The sequence below is a fragment of the Chiloscyllium punctatum genome, chromosome 12 (assembly GCF_047496795.1).
Source record: "Chiloscyllium punctatum isolate Juve2018m chromosome 12, sChiPun1.3, whole genome shotgun sequence".
Classification (NCBI taxonomy): domain Eukaryota; kingdom Metazoa; phylum Chordata; class Chondrichthyes; order Orectolobiformes; family Hemiscylliidae; genus Chiloscyllium; species Chiloscyllium punctatum.
This window is the reverse complement of record NC_092750.1, coordinates 974730-990000: the sequence shown is the minus strand read 5'-3', so window position 1 is coordinate 990000 and position 15271 is coordinate 974730. Positions and strand designations below refer to the sequence as shown.

The following is a 15271-nucleotide window of genomic DNA, read 5'->3' as shown; positions in this document are numbered from 1 at the left end:
ACAGGTACAGCCCCACACACACACACACAGGTACAGCCCCACACACACACACACAGGTACAGCCCCACACACACACACAGGTACAGCCCCACACACACACACACACACACACAGGTACAGCCCCACACACACACACACAGGTACAGCCCCACACACACACACACACACACAGGTACAGCCCCACACACACACACACAGGTACAGCCCCACACACACACACACAGGTACAGCCCCACACACACACACACAGGTACAGCCCCACACACACACACACAGGTACAGCCCCACACACACACACACAGGTACAGCCCCACACACACACACACAGGTACAGCCCCACACACACACACACAGGTACAGCCCCACACACACACACACAGGTACAGCCCCACACACACACACACAGGTACAGCCCCACACACACACACACACACAGGTACAGTCCCACACACACACACACAGGTACAGCCCCACACACACACACACACACAGGTACAGTCCCACACACACACACACAGGTACAGTCCCACACACACACACACTGACTCACACTGGGGTACAGGATCCCACATACACTTACTCACACTGGGGTACAGTCCCACACACACACACTGAGGTACAGTCCCACACACACCGACTCTCACTGGGGTACAGTCCCACACACGCACCGACTCACTGGGGTATGGGGTCCCACACACACTGACTCTCGCTGGGGTATAGTCCTACACACACTGATGCTTGCTAGGGTGTGGGCCCTAGATACACTGACTCTTACTGGGGGATAGGGTCCTATATTTCGTTACTAAATACGAGTACTTCAGGCAATAAGCGTCAAGTGGGCTCTGTTAGGCAGAGTGTTTCTAGAGTTTCTGAGCTATCCACAGAAATGGTTATGGTCAATCAATACATACATCAATCCTGGCATTCCATTCTGCCAGTGAGATACGTCGGCCGTAACTAAGGATTTGCCTCCCGATATCTGCACATGTTGGTGTCGTACCTGTGAACAAACGTGGATATTAGTAAGCTCCAACACCATGAGCATTGCACACACCTCACTGTTCTCCCTGGGGTTTCCCTGGAGTCTGGGCCTGGGGCTAAGTGCCTCTGCTAGATACTGGGGTTCTGTCTGTGGACAACTGTCTGTTTAGCTGTTGAGCAGGTCTAGCCTGAATGACAATCAGGAAACACCTTTGCTTAATCCTCTTCACTGCCCCTCAACATCCAGTCAGGAACATAATTCCTGAGGCAATGTCCCCTTCACAACCAGACTCGAGGCTGTTTGTCCCCTCCAGTCAGTACCCTCTCTACCATGCATCAACTCGCCTCTGGTCACAAACCCCACCCTCACCACAGATCAATTCCCTTCCATGGATCGATTCCCCTCCAATCAGTAATTCCCATCTCCACTCCACCACAGTTCAATTCCCTTCTGGTCAGTAACACACCTCCCGCTCCTAAAAATTTGATTCCCCTCCAGTCTCTTCTCTGGTTGATGCCCTCAGTCAGGCTTGGCCCATCAGTACGGCCTGAATGGTATCCAATGGAACACAGCGAACACACCAAAGAGACTGGAGTCCCCACACTGCACTTCACTGCCTCTCTGTATATCTCAGGCCCAGTGAACAGGGAAGTCACCGTGGCCTGGGTACAGGATTGAGTTCAGCATCCAATCTGCAAAGAAAAGAAGTCAGTCAGTCACAGTCCCGGGCTATACAACAATAGCCCATACAGAGCTCAGGATGGAGGGCAATGCAGAGGCTCGACTGGCACTGGGTTGGTTCAGGGCTGTTGAAGAAGACAGGACCACACTAACTATGCTGTATTTTATAGATTTGGAGATGCCTGTGTTCACCACACAAAATATATGTGTGCATGTGAGTCTTTGTCTGTGTGTGTGTGTGTGTGTGTGTGTGTCTGTCTGGGGTGGGGGTTGTGATTCTGATTTTGTGTGTGTGTGTGTGTGTGTGTGTGTGTGTGTGTGTAGTGAGTGCAGAGTGTCTTAAGTCTGTGAGGGGGTGCATGTGTGGGAGTGTGTGTGTCTATAAGGGTTGCACCCCCTCACAGACTTAAGACACTCTGCACTCACTACACACACACACACAGACAGACACACGTTCTCACACTCACAAACCCCACCCCAGACAGACACACACACACACAGACAGACAAAGACCCACATGCACACATATATTTTGTCTGGTGAATTTGTACTTGCAGAGTTACATTGCACTTTGCTCAAAAACTGCATACATTCATGTAGAACTCTGAGCTCAAAAACTGCATGAATTTATGTAAAACTCTGTTATCTCACTTTTTAGATTAGAATCAATCTAAACATCAGGTCATAGACAGAGAACACAGGGGGCTAACACCCTCAACATATTGTCTAGCTATCACCATTGTTAACAGCTAACCCGAGAATGCAACTTTAAAAAAAAGGGTTTTGTGATTTACACATGAAAGAAGTGAAACTATCACTGTATTCTAACAGATGAAAGGCTTGACAGACAATCAATTTTTCAATGTATAATTTCAGTTACATCACACTGTAAATTTTTGCTATAAATTCTGTGTTACGATCGAGCCCTTCACAATCACCTGATGAAGGAGCATCGCTCTGAAAGCTAGTGTGCTTCCAATTAAACCTGTTGGACTATAACCTGGTGTTGAGAGATTTTTAACTTTGTATTTTATAGTGTTTTGATCAATGGATTTTGAATATCAAAAGGGTTCTGATAATGAGGTGAAGACAGGTGGGGGACAGGAGCGTTCAGAACGCCGCAAGATCCAAGGGAATTAGATACGGAGTGACACTAGGATACACTTGCTCACACACCCGGAGGGGAAATCTGGGACCCTCTCCCTCCAAACACTGTGGTGTGAAAGTCAATTGGCTTTAGGCCCTGGATTAAAGCAGGCTCACTTTGCGGAGAAATGCTAACAAGGAACATGAAACAAAGCTGGGAAAATGAAGTTAAAACACAGATCAACCATTCTCTGAATGAATGACAAATGGGATGAGGGGTTGAACGTTCATATTTTCACAATCTGCTTTTCATCTCACCATCCAACTGAGCAATCAAACGGGTCTTCAGTGCGTTCTTGGCTCTGGTCACCTCACTCTCAGTCACACTGGTGCAAAGGCGCATCCTGAACACAAACAAAGACCAAACAGTTACATTGCCTTCTTGATTATTTTTCGGTTGGTGCCCACCCCAGCAGGGTTGGGCGGGGGGGGGGGGGAGGGGGGAAGGGGGAAGAAAGAGACATCTGGGTGCCTGCCCCAGCAGGGTGGGGAGGGGTGTTATCTCAGTGCCCGCCCCAGCAGGGCAGAGGTTATCAGGGGTAACTCAGTTCCTGCCCCAGCAAGATGAGAGGGGTATCTGTATGTCTGGTCTGGATAAAATCAATCATGCAGGTACAGCACCAAACATCATTGAGTCTTTGTTTGAACCTCTCTCAATAAAGGTTTAATACTTAGTTTAATTTGAAAAACTGGATCACTTCAATGTTTTCACCAGCAGATTGCAGTAAATGATGCTAAAAGGACAAGCAGCCATCACAGGACGTGCAGCAGCACACTCACCATTCTCCCTGGGCAAAGTGCAGCATGTCTTCAATGCTCATTCCATCACAGACCAAGTATATCCCCCAAAGGCCTGTGTCGGAGTAACATGTATTGAAGGATTGGAAACTGTGACCCAGCTTATTCTCAACAGAAATCTGGGCCAGGCGACTTGATTGGTTCTGTAGAGATAAACAAGAAATAAGCAATATCATCATCACTAGTCACACGTTTCCCTGTCAAACACTCTCAGGGACAGGGACAGCATGGGGTTAGATACAGAGTAAAGCTCCCTCTACTCTGTCCCCATCATCCTTCCCAGGACAGGGACAGCACGGGGTTAGATACAGAGTAAAGCTCCCTCTACCTTGTGCCCATTAAACACTTCCATGACAGGTGCAGAACAGGGTTAGATACAGAGTAAAGTTCTCTCTACCCTGTCCCAATCAAACACGAGCTCTTTTGGGGTGAGAAGTGACCTGCACAAGAAGGACGGAATGCACCGAAATTGGAAGGGGATGAATATACTGGCAGGGAGATTTGCTCAAACTGCTTGGGAGGATTTCAACTAGTAAGGTGGGGGGGTGGGACCCAGGGAGATAATTACGAAAGAGGTCAATCAGAGACTGGTACAGTTGAGAACAGAGTGAATCATACAGTCAGGGCAGGCAGGGACAAGGTAGGACTAATAAATTAAACTGCATTTATTTCAATGCAAGGGGCCTAACAGGGAAGGCGGATGAACTCAGGGCATGGTTAGGAACATGGGACTGGGATATCATAGCAATTACAGAAACATGGCTCAGGGATGGGCAGGACTGACAGCTTAATGTTTCAGGATACAAATACTACAGGAAGGATAGAAAGGGAGGCGAGAGAGGAGGGGGAGTGGCAATTTTGATATCCTCCCTGTGCTGAGGGAGGATATTCCCGGAAATACATCCAGGGAAGTTATATGGGTATAACTGAGAAATAAGAAAGGGATGATCACCTTATTGGGATTGTATTATACACCCCCCAATAGTCAGAGGGAAATTGAGAAACAAACTTGTAAGGAGATCTCAGCTATCTGTAAGAATAATAGGGTTGTTATGGTAGGGGATTTTAAGTTTCCAAACATCGACTGGGACTGCCATAGGGTTAAAGGTTCAGATGGAGAGGAATTTGTTAAGTGTGTACAAGACAATTTTCTGATGTGGATGTACCTACTAGAGAAGGTGCAAAACTTGACATACTCTTGGGAAAGGTGACTGAGGTGTCAGTGGGGAAGCACTTTGGGGCCAGCGACCATAATTCTATTCGTTTTAAAATTGTGATAGAAAAGGATCGACCAGATCTAAAAGTTGAAGTTCTAAATTGGAGAAAGACCAATTTTGACAGTATTAGGCAAGAACTTTCGAAAGCTGATTGGAGGCAGATGTTCGCAGGCAAAGGGATGGCTGGAAAATGGGGAGCCTTCAGAAATGAGATAACAAGAATCCAGAGAAAGTATATTCCTGTCAGGGTGAAAGGGAAGGCTGGTAGGTATAGGGAATGCTGGATGACTAAAGAAATTGAGGGTTTGGTTTAAAAAAAAGAAGGAAGCGTATGTTAGGTATAGACAGGATAAATCGAGTGAATCCTTAGAAGAGTACAAAGGAAGTAGGTGTATATTTAAGAGGGAAATTAGAAGGGCAAAAAGGAGACATGAGATAGCTTTGGCAAATAGAATTAAGGAGAGTCCAAAGGACAAAAGGGTAACTAGGGACAGAATAGGGCTCCTCAAAGATCAGCAAGACGGTCTCTGTGTGGAGCCACAGAAAATGGGGGAGACACTAAATGAATATTTTGCATCAGTATTTACTGTGGAAAAGGATGTGAAAGATATAGACTGTAGGGAAATAGAAGCTGACATCTTGCAAAATGTCCAGATTATAGAGGAGGAAGTGCTGGATGCCTTGGAACGGGTAAAGGTGGATAAATCCCCCAGGACCTGATCAGGTGTAACTGAGAACTCTGTGGGAAGCTAGAGAAGTGATTGCTGGGCCTCTTGCTGAGATATTTGTATCATTGATAGTCACAGGTGAGGTGCCGGAAGAGTGTAGGTTGGCTAACGTGGTGCCACTGTTTAAGAAGAGCGGTAAAGACAAGCCAGGGAACTATAAACTGGTGAGCCTGACCTCGGTGGAGGGCAAGTTGTTGGAGGGAATCCTGAGGGACAGGATGTACATGTATTTGGAAAGGCAAGGACTGATTCAGGATAGTCAACATGGCTTTGTGCATGGGAAATCATGTCTCACAAACTTGATTGAGTTTTTTGAAGAAGTAACAAAGAGGATTGATGAGGGCAGAGCAGTAGATGTGATCTATATGGACTTCAGTAAGGCATTCGACAAGGTTCCCCATGGGAGACCGATTAGCAAGGTTAGATCTCATGGAATACAGGGAGAACTAGCCATTTGGATACAGAACTGGCTCAAAGGTAGAAGACAGAGGGTGGTGTTGGAGGGTTGTTTTTCAGACTGGAGGCCTGTGACCAGGGGAGTGCCACAAGGATCGGTGCTGGGTCCTCTACTTTTTGTACTTTACATAAACGATTTGGATGTGAGCATAAGAGGTACAGTTAGTAAGTTTGCAGATGACACCAAAATTGGAGGTGTAGTGAACAGCGAAGTGGGTTACCTCAGATTACAACAGGATCTGGACCAGATGGACCAATGGGCTGAGAAGTGGCAGATGGAGTTTAATTCAAATAAATGCGAGGTGCTGCATTTTGGGAAAGCAAATCTTAGCAGGACTTATACACGTAATGGTAAGGTCCGAGGGAGTGTTGCTGAACAAAAAGACCTTGGAGTGCAGGTTCATAGCTCCTTGAAAGAGGAGTTGCAGGTAGATAGGATAGAGAAGAAGGCTTGTGACGGTTTGTAGCTCAGGTTGAGGTTTAGGGTGTAGGGTTGCTCGCTGAGCTGTAGGTTTGATATCCAGATGTTTCATTACCTGGCTAGGTAACATCATCAGTGGCGACCTCCAAGTGAAGCGAAGCTGTTGTCTCCTGCTTTCTATTTATATGTTTCTCCTGGATGGGGTTCCTGGGGTTTGTGGTGATGTCATTTCCTGTTCGTTTTCTGAGGGGTTGATAGATGGTATCTAGATCTATGTGTTTGTTTATGGCTTGTTGTGGTTGGAGTGCCAGGCCTCTAGGAATTCTCTGGCATGTCTTTGCTTAGCCTGTCCCAAGATAGATCTGTTGTCCCAGTCGAATTGGTGTTTTTTTTCATCCGTGTGTAGGGCTACGAGGGAGAGAGGGTCGTGTCTTTTTGTGGCTATCTGGTGTTCTTGTATCCTGGTGGCTAACTTTCTTCCTGTTTGTCCTACGTAGTGTTTGTGGCAGTCCTTGCATGGAAGTTTGTAGATGACGTTGGTTTTGTCCATGGGTTGTACTGGGTCTTTTATTAGTTTTTGTTTGAGAGTGTTGGTGGGTTTGTGTGCTACTAGGATTCCGAGGGGTCTTAGTAATCTGGTTGTCATTTCTGAAACTTCTTTGATGTATAGTAAGGTGGTTAGGGTTTCTGGCTGTGTTTGGTCTGCTTGTCGTGGTTTGTTCTGGAGGAATCTGCGGACTGTATTTTTTGGGTATCCGCTCTTCTTGAATAAGTTGTATAGGTGGTTCTCCTCTGTTTTCCGAAGTTCATCTGTGCTGCAGTGTGGGGTGGCTCGTTGGAATAGTGTTCTGATACAGCTTTGTTTGTGTGTGTTGGGATGGTTGCTGGTGTAGTTAAGTATTTGGTCAGTGTTTGTCGGTTTTCTGTGTACGCAGGTTTGTCATTGTCCCTTGTCCTTTCTTTCGACTGTGACGTCCAGGAATGCGAGTTTGTTGTGAGTTTCTTCCGCCTTGGTGAACTTTATGCCTGTGAGGGTGTTGTTGATGATGTTAAATGTCTCTTCCATCTTGTTTCGTTTTGTGATGACAAGGTGTCATCTATGTAGCGAACCCAGATTTTTGGTTTGATGGTTGGTAGAGCTGTTTGTTCTAGTGTTTGCATTACCGCTTCTGCTATGAATCCTGATAGCGGAGATCCCGTGGGTGTGCCGTTGGTTTGTTTGTAGATGATGTTGTTGAAGGTGAAGTGGGTGGTGAGGCACAGGTCCACTAGCTTCATGATGTTCTCGTTGGTAATGTGATTGATGGTGGTTGGGGTGTGTGTGATGGTCTCTTCTAAAAGTGTGGTAAGTGTTTCCTTTGCCAGGTTGATGCTGATGGAGGTGAACAGTGCTGTTACGTCGAATGAGATCATTGATTTGTCTTCCTCTATTTTGGTGTTTTTGATGATTTTTAGGAATTCCTGGGTGGAGTGGATGAAGTGTTGTGACTCTTCTACTAGGTATTTCAGTCTTGCGTGTAGCTCTTTGGCCAGTCTGTAAGTTGGTATTCTGGGTACTGAGAGGGCTCCTGGCTTATCGAGTTTTGGTAGTCCGTAGAATCGTGGGGTGTTGGTCCCGTCGGGTTTAATTTTCTGGAATTCAGTCTTGTTTAATTGTCCGGAATTGTATAATTTTTTTTAGGAGATATGTAATTTTGTTTCTAGTTGTGGAGTTGTGTCTAGCACCACCTGTTGGTAGGTGTTGGTGTCTGCGAGTAGTGCATTGGCTTTCTCTATGTAGTCCCTTCTGTTCAGGATGACTGTGAGCTGACCTTTGTCTGCAGGTAATAGAACGATGTTTTTGTCTTTTTTGAGGTTTTCTAGGGCTTTCTTTTCTTGTGTGTTCAGTTTGTTTCCTTCCCTGGGACTGGGACAACAGATCTATCCTGGGACAGACTAAGCAAAGACATGCCAGAGAATTCCTAGAGGCCTGGCACTCCAACCACAACAAGCCATAAACAAACACATAGATCTAGATACCATCTATCAACCCCTCAGAAAACGAACAGGAAATGACATCACCACAAACCCCAGGAACCCCATCCAGGACAAACATATAAATAGAAAGCGGGAGACAACAGCTTCACTTCACTTGGAGGTTGCCACTGATGATGTTACCTAGCCAGGTAATGAAACGTCTGGATATCAAACCTACAGCTCAGCGAGTAACCTACACCCTAGAGAAGGTGGCATGCTTTCCTTCATTGGTCAGAGTATTATGTACAGGTGTTGGGATGTCATGTTGTGGCTGTACAGGACATTGGTTAGGCCACTGTTGGAATATTGCGTGCAATTCTGGTCTCCTTCCTATTGGAAAGACGTTGTGAAACTTGAAAGGGTTCAGAAAAGATTGACAAGGATGTTGCCAGGGTTGGAGGATCTGACCTACAGGGAGAGGCTGAACAGGCTGGGGCTGTTTTCCCTGGAGCATCAGAGGCTGAGGGGTGACCTTATAGAGGTTTACAAGATTCTGAGGGGCATGGATAGGGTAAATAGACAAAGTCTTTTCTCTGGATCGGGGAGTCCAGAACTAGAGGGCATAGGTTTAGGGTGAGAGGGGAAAGATATAAAAGAGACCTAAGGGGCAACTTTTTCACGTAGAAGGTGGTACGGGTATGGAATGTGCTGCCAGAGGATGTGGTGGAGGCTGGTACAATTGCAACATTTAAGAGGCATTTGGATGGGTATATGAATAGGAAGGGGTTAGAGGGATATGGGCCGGGTGCTGGCAGGTGGGACTAGATTGGGTTGGGATATCTGTTTCCATGCTGTACATCTCTATGACAGGGACAGCATGGGGTTAGATACAGAGTAAGCTCTCTCTACACTGTCCCCAACACTCCCAGGACAGAGACAGCATGAGGTTAGATACAAAGTAAAGCTTCCTCTACCCTGCCCCAATCAAACCTCCTGAAGACAGGTGAAGCACAGGGTTAGCTCCCTCTACCTTGTCCCCACCAAACCTTCTGAGGGTAGGTATAGCACAGAGTCAGACTGAATTCAGATTTCATTAAAGGAGAAGACTGGCCAGTCCATCTCCACCTTGTGGAGTATTGGTGTCTGACTGCTTCATGGTGCAACTGGCAATCCTCCAAGAACCTGTCAGCTTTCTATTAGCCCCGACTCTTCATCAACTAGGGCTAACGTAATGTCTCCATTTTGAAGAGAGCGGCGAGGGGAGAGGGCAGAGAGAAATGAGGGCTGCCGGGAAGCTTTGAAGTGACAGTGACCTCACATTTACCATAGCCTTAGAGAAGGAAAGGAGCATTTACCAAGGGAAGATTAGATTAGAATGGATTAGATTCCCTACAATGTGGAAACAGGCCCTTCGGCCCAACAACCCCACACCAACCCACCGAAGAGTAACCCACCCAGATCCATTTCCCTCTGACTAATGCACCTAACACTATGGGCAATTTAGCATGGCCAATTCACCTGCACATCTTTGGACTGTGGGAGGAAACCAGAGCACCTGGAGGAAACCCACTCAGACACGGGGAGAATGTACAAACTCCACACAGTCAGTCGCCCGAGACCGGAATCGAACCTGGAACCATGGTGCTGTGAGGCAGAAGTGCTAACCATTGAGCCACTGTGCCGCCCTAATAGGCGAAGATATTTAATTCAGGAAAAGGAAATTATGACGCTATCAGACAGGAGCTTGGAAGTACAGATTGGAAGCAATTGTTCCACAGAAAGGGGACAGCAGACATGTGGAGACTATTTAAGGAGCAATTGTTGCGAGTGATGCACAAATTTGTTCCTCTCAGACAGGGAAGGAGGAGTAAGATTAAGGAATCTTGGATGATGAGAACAGAGGAACTTCTCATCAAAAGGAAGAAGGCAGCTTATGTAAGGTGGAGGAAGCAAGGATCTAGCACAGCTTTAGAGGATTACAGGCTTGCTAGAAAGGAGCTCAGAAATAGACTGAGGAGAGCCAGGAAGGGGGCACGAGAAAGGGTTGGCAGGAAGGATTAGGGAGAACCCAAAGGCATTTTACTCATATGTGAGGAATAAGAGAATGATCAGGGAGAAGGTAGGGCCGATCAGGGATAGCAGAGAGATCTTGTGCATGGAGTCTGAGCAGATACAGGAAGTCCTAAATGAGTTTTTTGCTTTGGTTTTCACTAAGAAAAGGGACCTTGTTGTGAATTATAATTTGGAGTAGCTGGGAAACAGGCTTGAACAGATCAAGATTGATGAAGTTGATGCACTGGAAACTTTGGCAAAGATTAAGATTGATAAGTCCCCAGGGCCAGACCAGATTTATCCCAGGTTGCTCCGTGAAGTGAGAAAGGAGGTTGCTAAGCCACTGTCGAGGATCTTTGCCTCCTCACCCTCCACAGGAGTTGTACCGGAGGATTGGAGGGAGGTGAATGTTGTTCCTCTTTTCAAGGAGGAAATAGGGAAATCCCTGGTAATTACAGACGTCAGTCTTACATTTGTGGTCAGTAAAGTTGTGGAAAGAATTTTCAGGGATAAGATTTAAGACTATTTGGAAAAGCATAGCGTGATTAAAGGCAGTCAGCATGGTTTTGTGAGGGACAAGTCATACACACAAATCTTATTAAGTTATTTGAGGTGGTGATGAGACAGGTCGACGATGGTCGAGCAGTGGATGTGGTGTATTTGAACTTCAGCAAGGCATTTGATAAGGTTCCCCATGGTAGGCTCATTCATAAAGTTAGGAGGTATGAGATACAGGGAGATTTAGCTGTCTGGATTCAGAATTGGCTCACTGACAGAAGGGAGAGAGTGGTTATAGATGGAAAGTATTCTGCCTGGAGTCAGTGTTGAGTGGGGTCCTGCAGGGCTCTGTTCTTGGGCCTCTGCTCTTTGTAGTTTTTATAAATGACTTGGATGAGGAGGTTGAGGGGTGGGTTAGTAAATTTGCCGATGACACAAAGGTTGGAGGTGTCGTCGATAGTATAGAGGGCTACTGCAGGCTGCAACGCAACATAGACAGGATGCAGAGGTGGGCTGAGAAATGGCAGATGGAGTGCAACCTGGATAAATGCGAAGTGATGCATTTTAGAAGGTCAAACTCGAATGCTGAATATAGGATTAAAGGCAGGATTCTTGGCAGTGTGGAGGAACAGAGGGATCTGGGTGTCCAAGTGCATAGATCCCTCAAAGTTGCCACCCTCAAAGTTGGATAGGGTTATTAAGAAAGCATATGGTGTTTTGGCTTTCATTAACAGAGGGATCTAGTTTAAGAGCCGCGAGGTTTTGCTGCAGCTCTAAAAGACCCTGGTGAGACCACACTTGGAATACTGTGTCCAAGCTCCTTGGATGCTGCCTGAACTGCTGTGCTCTTCCAGCACCACTAATCCAGAATCTGGTTTCCAGCATCTGCAGTCATTGTTTTTACCTCCAAGTCTGGTTGCCCTACTATAGAAAAGATACAGTGGCTTTGGAGAGGGTTCAAAGAAGGTTCACCAGGATGCTGCCTGGACTGGATGGCTTGCCTTATGAAGAAAGGTTGAATAGGCTTGGACTTTTTTCACTGGAGAGGAGGAGGAAGAGTGGTGACCTGATCGAGGTTTACAAGGTAATGAGAGGCATGGATAGAGTCAATAGCCAGAGACTTTTCCCTGTGGCAGGATTGACTGGCACAAGGGGTCATAGTTTGAAGATATTAGGAGGAAGGGATAGAGGAGATGTCAGAGGTAAGTTCTTTACGCAGAGAGTAGTGAATGCATGGAATACGTTGCCAGTGGTGGTGACGGAAGCAGAGTCATTAGGGACATCTCAGCGACTGCTGAAGATGCACATGGAGAGCAGTGAGTTGAGAGGTGCATAGGTTAAGTTATTTAATTTTAGATTAGGAATAATCCTCGGCATAACATCGTGGACAGAAGGGCCTATTCTGTGCTGTACTTTTCTATGTTGTCTATGTCTTCCATGTCCAGAAGCAACCCAGGTACTTTACAGAGTGTTTGACACAAGAAAGAGAGAGTGGAGGGGTTTCGGATGTGATCCAGCGATCTCGGGGGCCCCAGCAGTTGATGGCAGGTCTGCTAATAGTACAGCAGTGGAAGCTGGGGAAAAGGCCAGAGCTATACAGGCAGGGACATCTCAGAGGGTTATCAGAATAGAATGCAGGAGGTTAGAAGGGAAGAGTAGTGACCTTGAGGGGATTCCAAAATAAAACTGAGATTTATGAAATTAAGATTTTACTTCCATTGAACAAGACAGATGTGGCTGGGGTCCACCATCTGCACAACGAGGCCGATCCAGCCTGAGCAAGGCCCTGCCACTGATTCACAGCTACTCACCGCTCCTCCCCCGTAGGTGCGATCCCAGTTTCCAATCAATGTACTGGCAATCAAGAGAGGAACCACATCAGGATTAGATGATCCAACTCCCTCCACAGCAAGCGCAATGTGTGCTAATGGCATAGCATCATCTCTCACAAGAATCTGAAACCAAAGAGAGTGACAATTCAACCTCACACAACAGAGTGACTAACCCTTCGGCTAAAGCAGCTGGCTGACGATTGGGGGGGGGGGGGGGGGGGGGGGAGGAGAGGATCAATGCTGTCCAGAAGCTGCTGAGGCCCTTCTGTCTATATTCAAGGTCCTCATACAGACAGTACTAGATGACCCAGGGTCCCAGTGTGGATGAGGCAGCTGCAAAGGTGGCCATGTACAGTAAAGAAAGGAAAACCTCAATGACTGAAGACCAGTCACCTTTTCCCAAACACCAGTCTACATTCCAGCTGCTCAATAGTCAAGCTTTCACACCCTCCAGTCTGTAATACTGATTAACCCACACTGCCACTACACCTCCAGTTTAATCCTTGGTTCTACTTCTGTGGTTTGATTCAATCTCTTACACACTCAATTTATTCAATGCCTTAACCTTCTCAACACCCCAGAACCAATCCCAGTTTCTCAGTCCCTCACCACTAACCAATCCCAGTTCCTCATCTTCCTCCCAGTGACCAATCCTCATCCTCCAATTTACTGCAAAGGTCTGGTTTAACCCTCCTTCCTGATTGGGTGCCTAGAGCCAAGTCCTCCTGGAGTCACATCTCCAATAACAGGTGCTTCCACTTTGTCGAGTCCTGCCCCTCAAACTGTAATCTCTTCTGACTGATATTTCAAATGACCTAAGTGTCCCCTTTCTTTAAGTCAGGTAAAATAGCACAGCATGAAGGTAGAGGCTGGGCTCTTTCAGTTCCAGACTCAGTGTCAGTTAAGGCAGGTACTGAAATATCTAACAGGCTGCTGCTCCTGTAGTTAGTGACCATACTAGACGAGGTCATACTGACCTGACTTCCTGTGAAGCGACATGGGGCCAGCATTGGGATCGTATCATTCTCGTATTTGAAGGAAACACCACCAAAATGCTCACGGACCAGCCTCAGCACCTCATCATGCTGAACACCTGAGGAGACAAGCACAGACTTCACTGTCATTACCCAAAACACCAACCCCCAAACACTAAAACTCTTCACCTTACTATAATATTTAGAGAATTACAGGAAAGGAGGCCATTCAGCCTTGAGTCCATACTGGCCCTCCAGCAGAGCTATCCCAAATACCTACAGGAAGTTGGCCATTTGACCTCTCAAGCCTGCTCTGCCATTCAATAAGATCATCTGATTGTAACCTCAAATCCTGCCTTTACCCAATAACCTGCCACAATCCCCAGTTCAATATGAATTTACCTAGCTCAGTCTTGAAAACATTCATGGACTCATCTCCTACCACCTTTTCAGGAAGAGAATTCCCAAGACTCACGAGTCTCAGCAAAAATTTTTGCCGTTCCTGTTTGAAATTGGGGACTCCTCATTTTTAAGTAGTGAACCCTAGCTCTAAATTTGTCCACAGGAGGAACACATCCCTTCCACATCCACCATGTTGCTTCATCATCTTTCATACTTCAGAACCCCTGATAATAAATACTTAACCTGCTCAACCTTTCCCCATATTATTCATCTGCTAAACCTTCTCTAAACTGCTTCCAACGCATTACATCATTGCTTAAATAAGGAAATTAGCACTCCAGATAAAGTGCCATGAATACGATGAAGCATAACCCTTGCATTCAGTATCCTTTGTGGTAAATGCTATGAAATTTCTATGAAAATGCCAACATTATTAACATTCCTAATTTTTGCTTCATTTGCATACTAACCTTGTGAATAGTGAACTATGACACCCAGATCCATCTACAATCTCCCACAAGTTAGATCACGCTCATCTCTTCATTACAGAGGCATAGAGGTGTACAGGATGGAAACAGACCCTTCGGTCCAACCAGTCCATGCTGACCAGATATCCCAACCCAATCTAGTCCCACCTGCCAGCCCCCGGCCCATATCCCTCCAAACCCTTCCTATTCATATACCCATCCAAATGCCTCTTAAATGTTGCAATTGTACCAGCCTCCACCACTTCCTCTGGCAGCTCATTCCATACACGTACCTCCCTCTGCGTAAAAAAGTTGCCCCTTAGGTCTCTTTTATATCTTTCCCCTCTCACCCTAAACCTACACCCTCTAGTTCTGGACTCCCCAACCCCAGGGAAAAGACTTTGCCTATTTACCCTATCCATGCCCCTCAATTTTGTAAACCTCCATAAAGGTCACCCCTCAGCCTCCGACACTCCAGGGAAAACAGCCCCAGCCTGTTCAGCCTCTCCCTATAGCTCAAATCCTCCAACCCTGGAAACACCCTTGTCAATCTTTTCTGAACCCTTTCAAGTTTCACAACATCTTTCCGATAGGAAGGAGACCAGAATTGCACGCAATATTCCAACAGTGGCCTAACCAATGTCCTGTACAGCCACAACAT

At 46.4% G+C, this 15271-nt stretch overlaps 1 protein-coding gene across 1 annotated transcript in view; it reads right to left on the bottom strand.

Moving 5' to 3' along the window:
- Positions 1–15271, bottom strand: part of LOC140483538 (cytochrome b-c1 complex subunit 1, mitochondrial-like) — a 57958-nt gene that overhangs the window by 22636 nt on the left and 20051 nt on the right. Inside the window, exons 7-11 of the mRNA XM_072581721.1 lie at positions 13745–13860; positions 12747–12890; positions 3590–3750; positions 3068–3153; positions 912–1000 (exon numbers count right to left, since the gene is read on the bottom strand). Coding sequence (XP_072437822.1) covers positions 912–1000; positions 3068–3153; positions 3590–3750; positions 12747–12890; positions 13745–13860 — 596 coding nt within the window. The remainder of the gene's footprint in view (positions 1–911; positions 1001–3067; positions 3154–3589; positions 3751–12746; positions 12891–13744; positions 13861–15271) is intronic.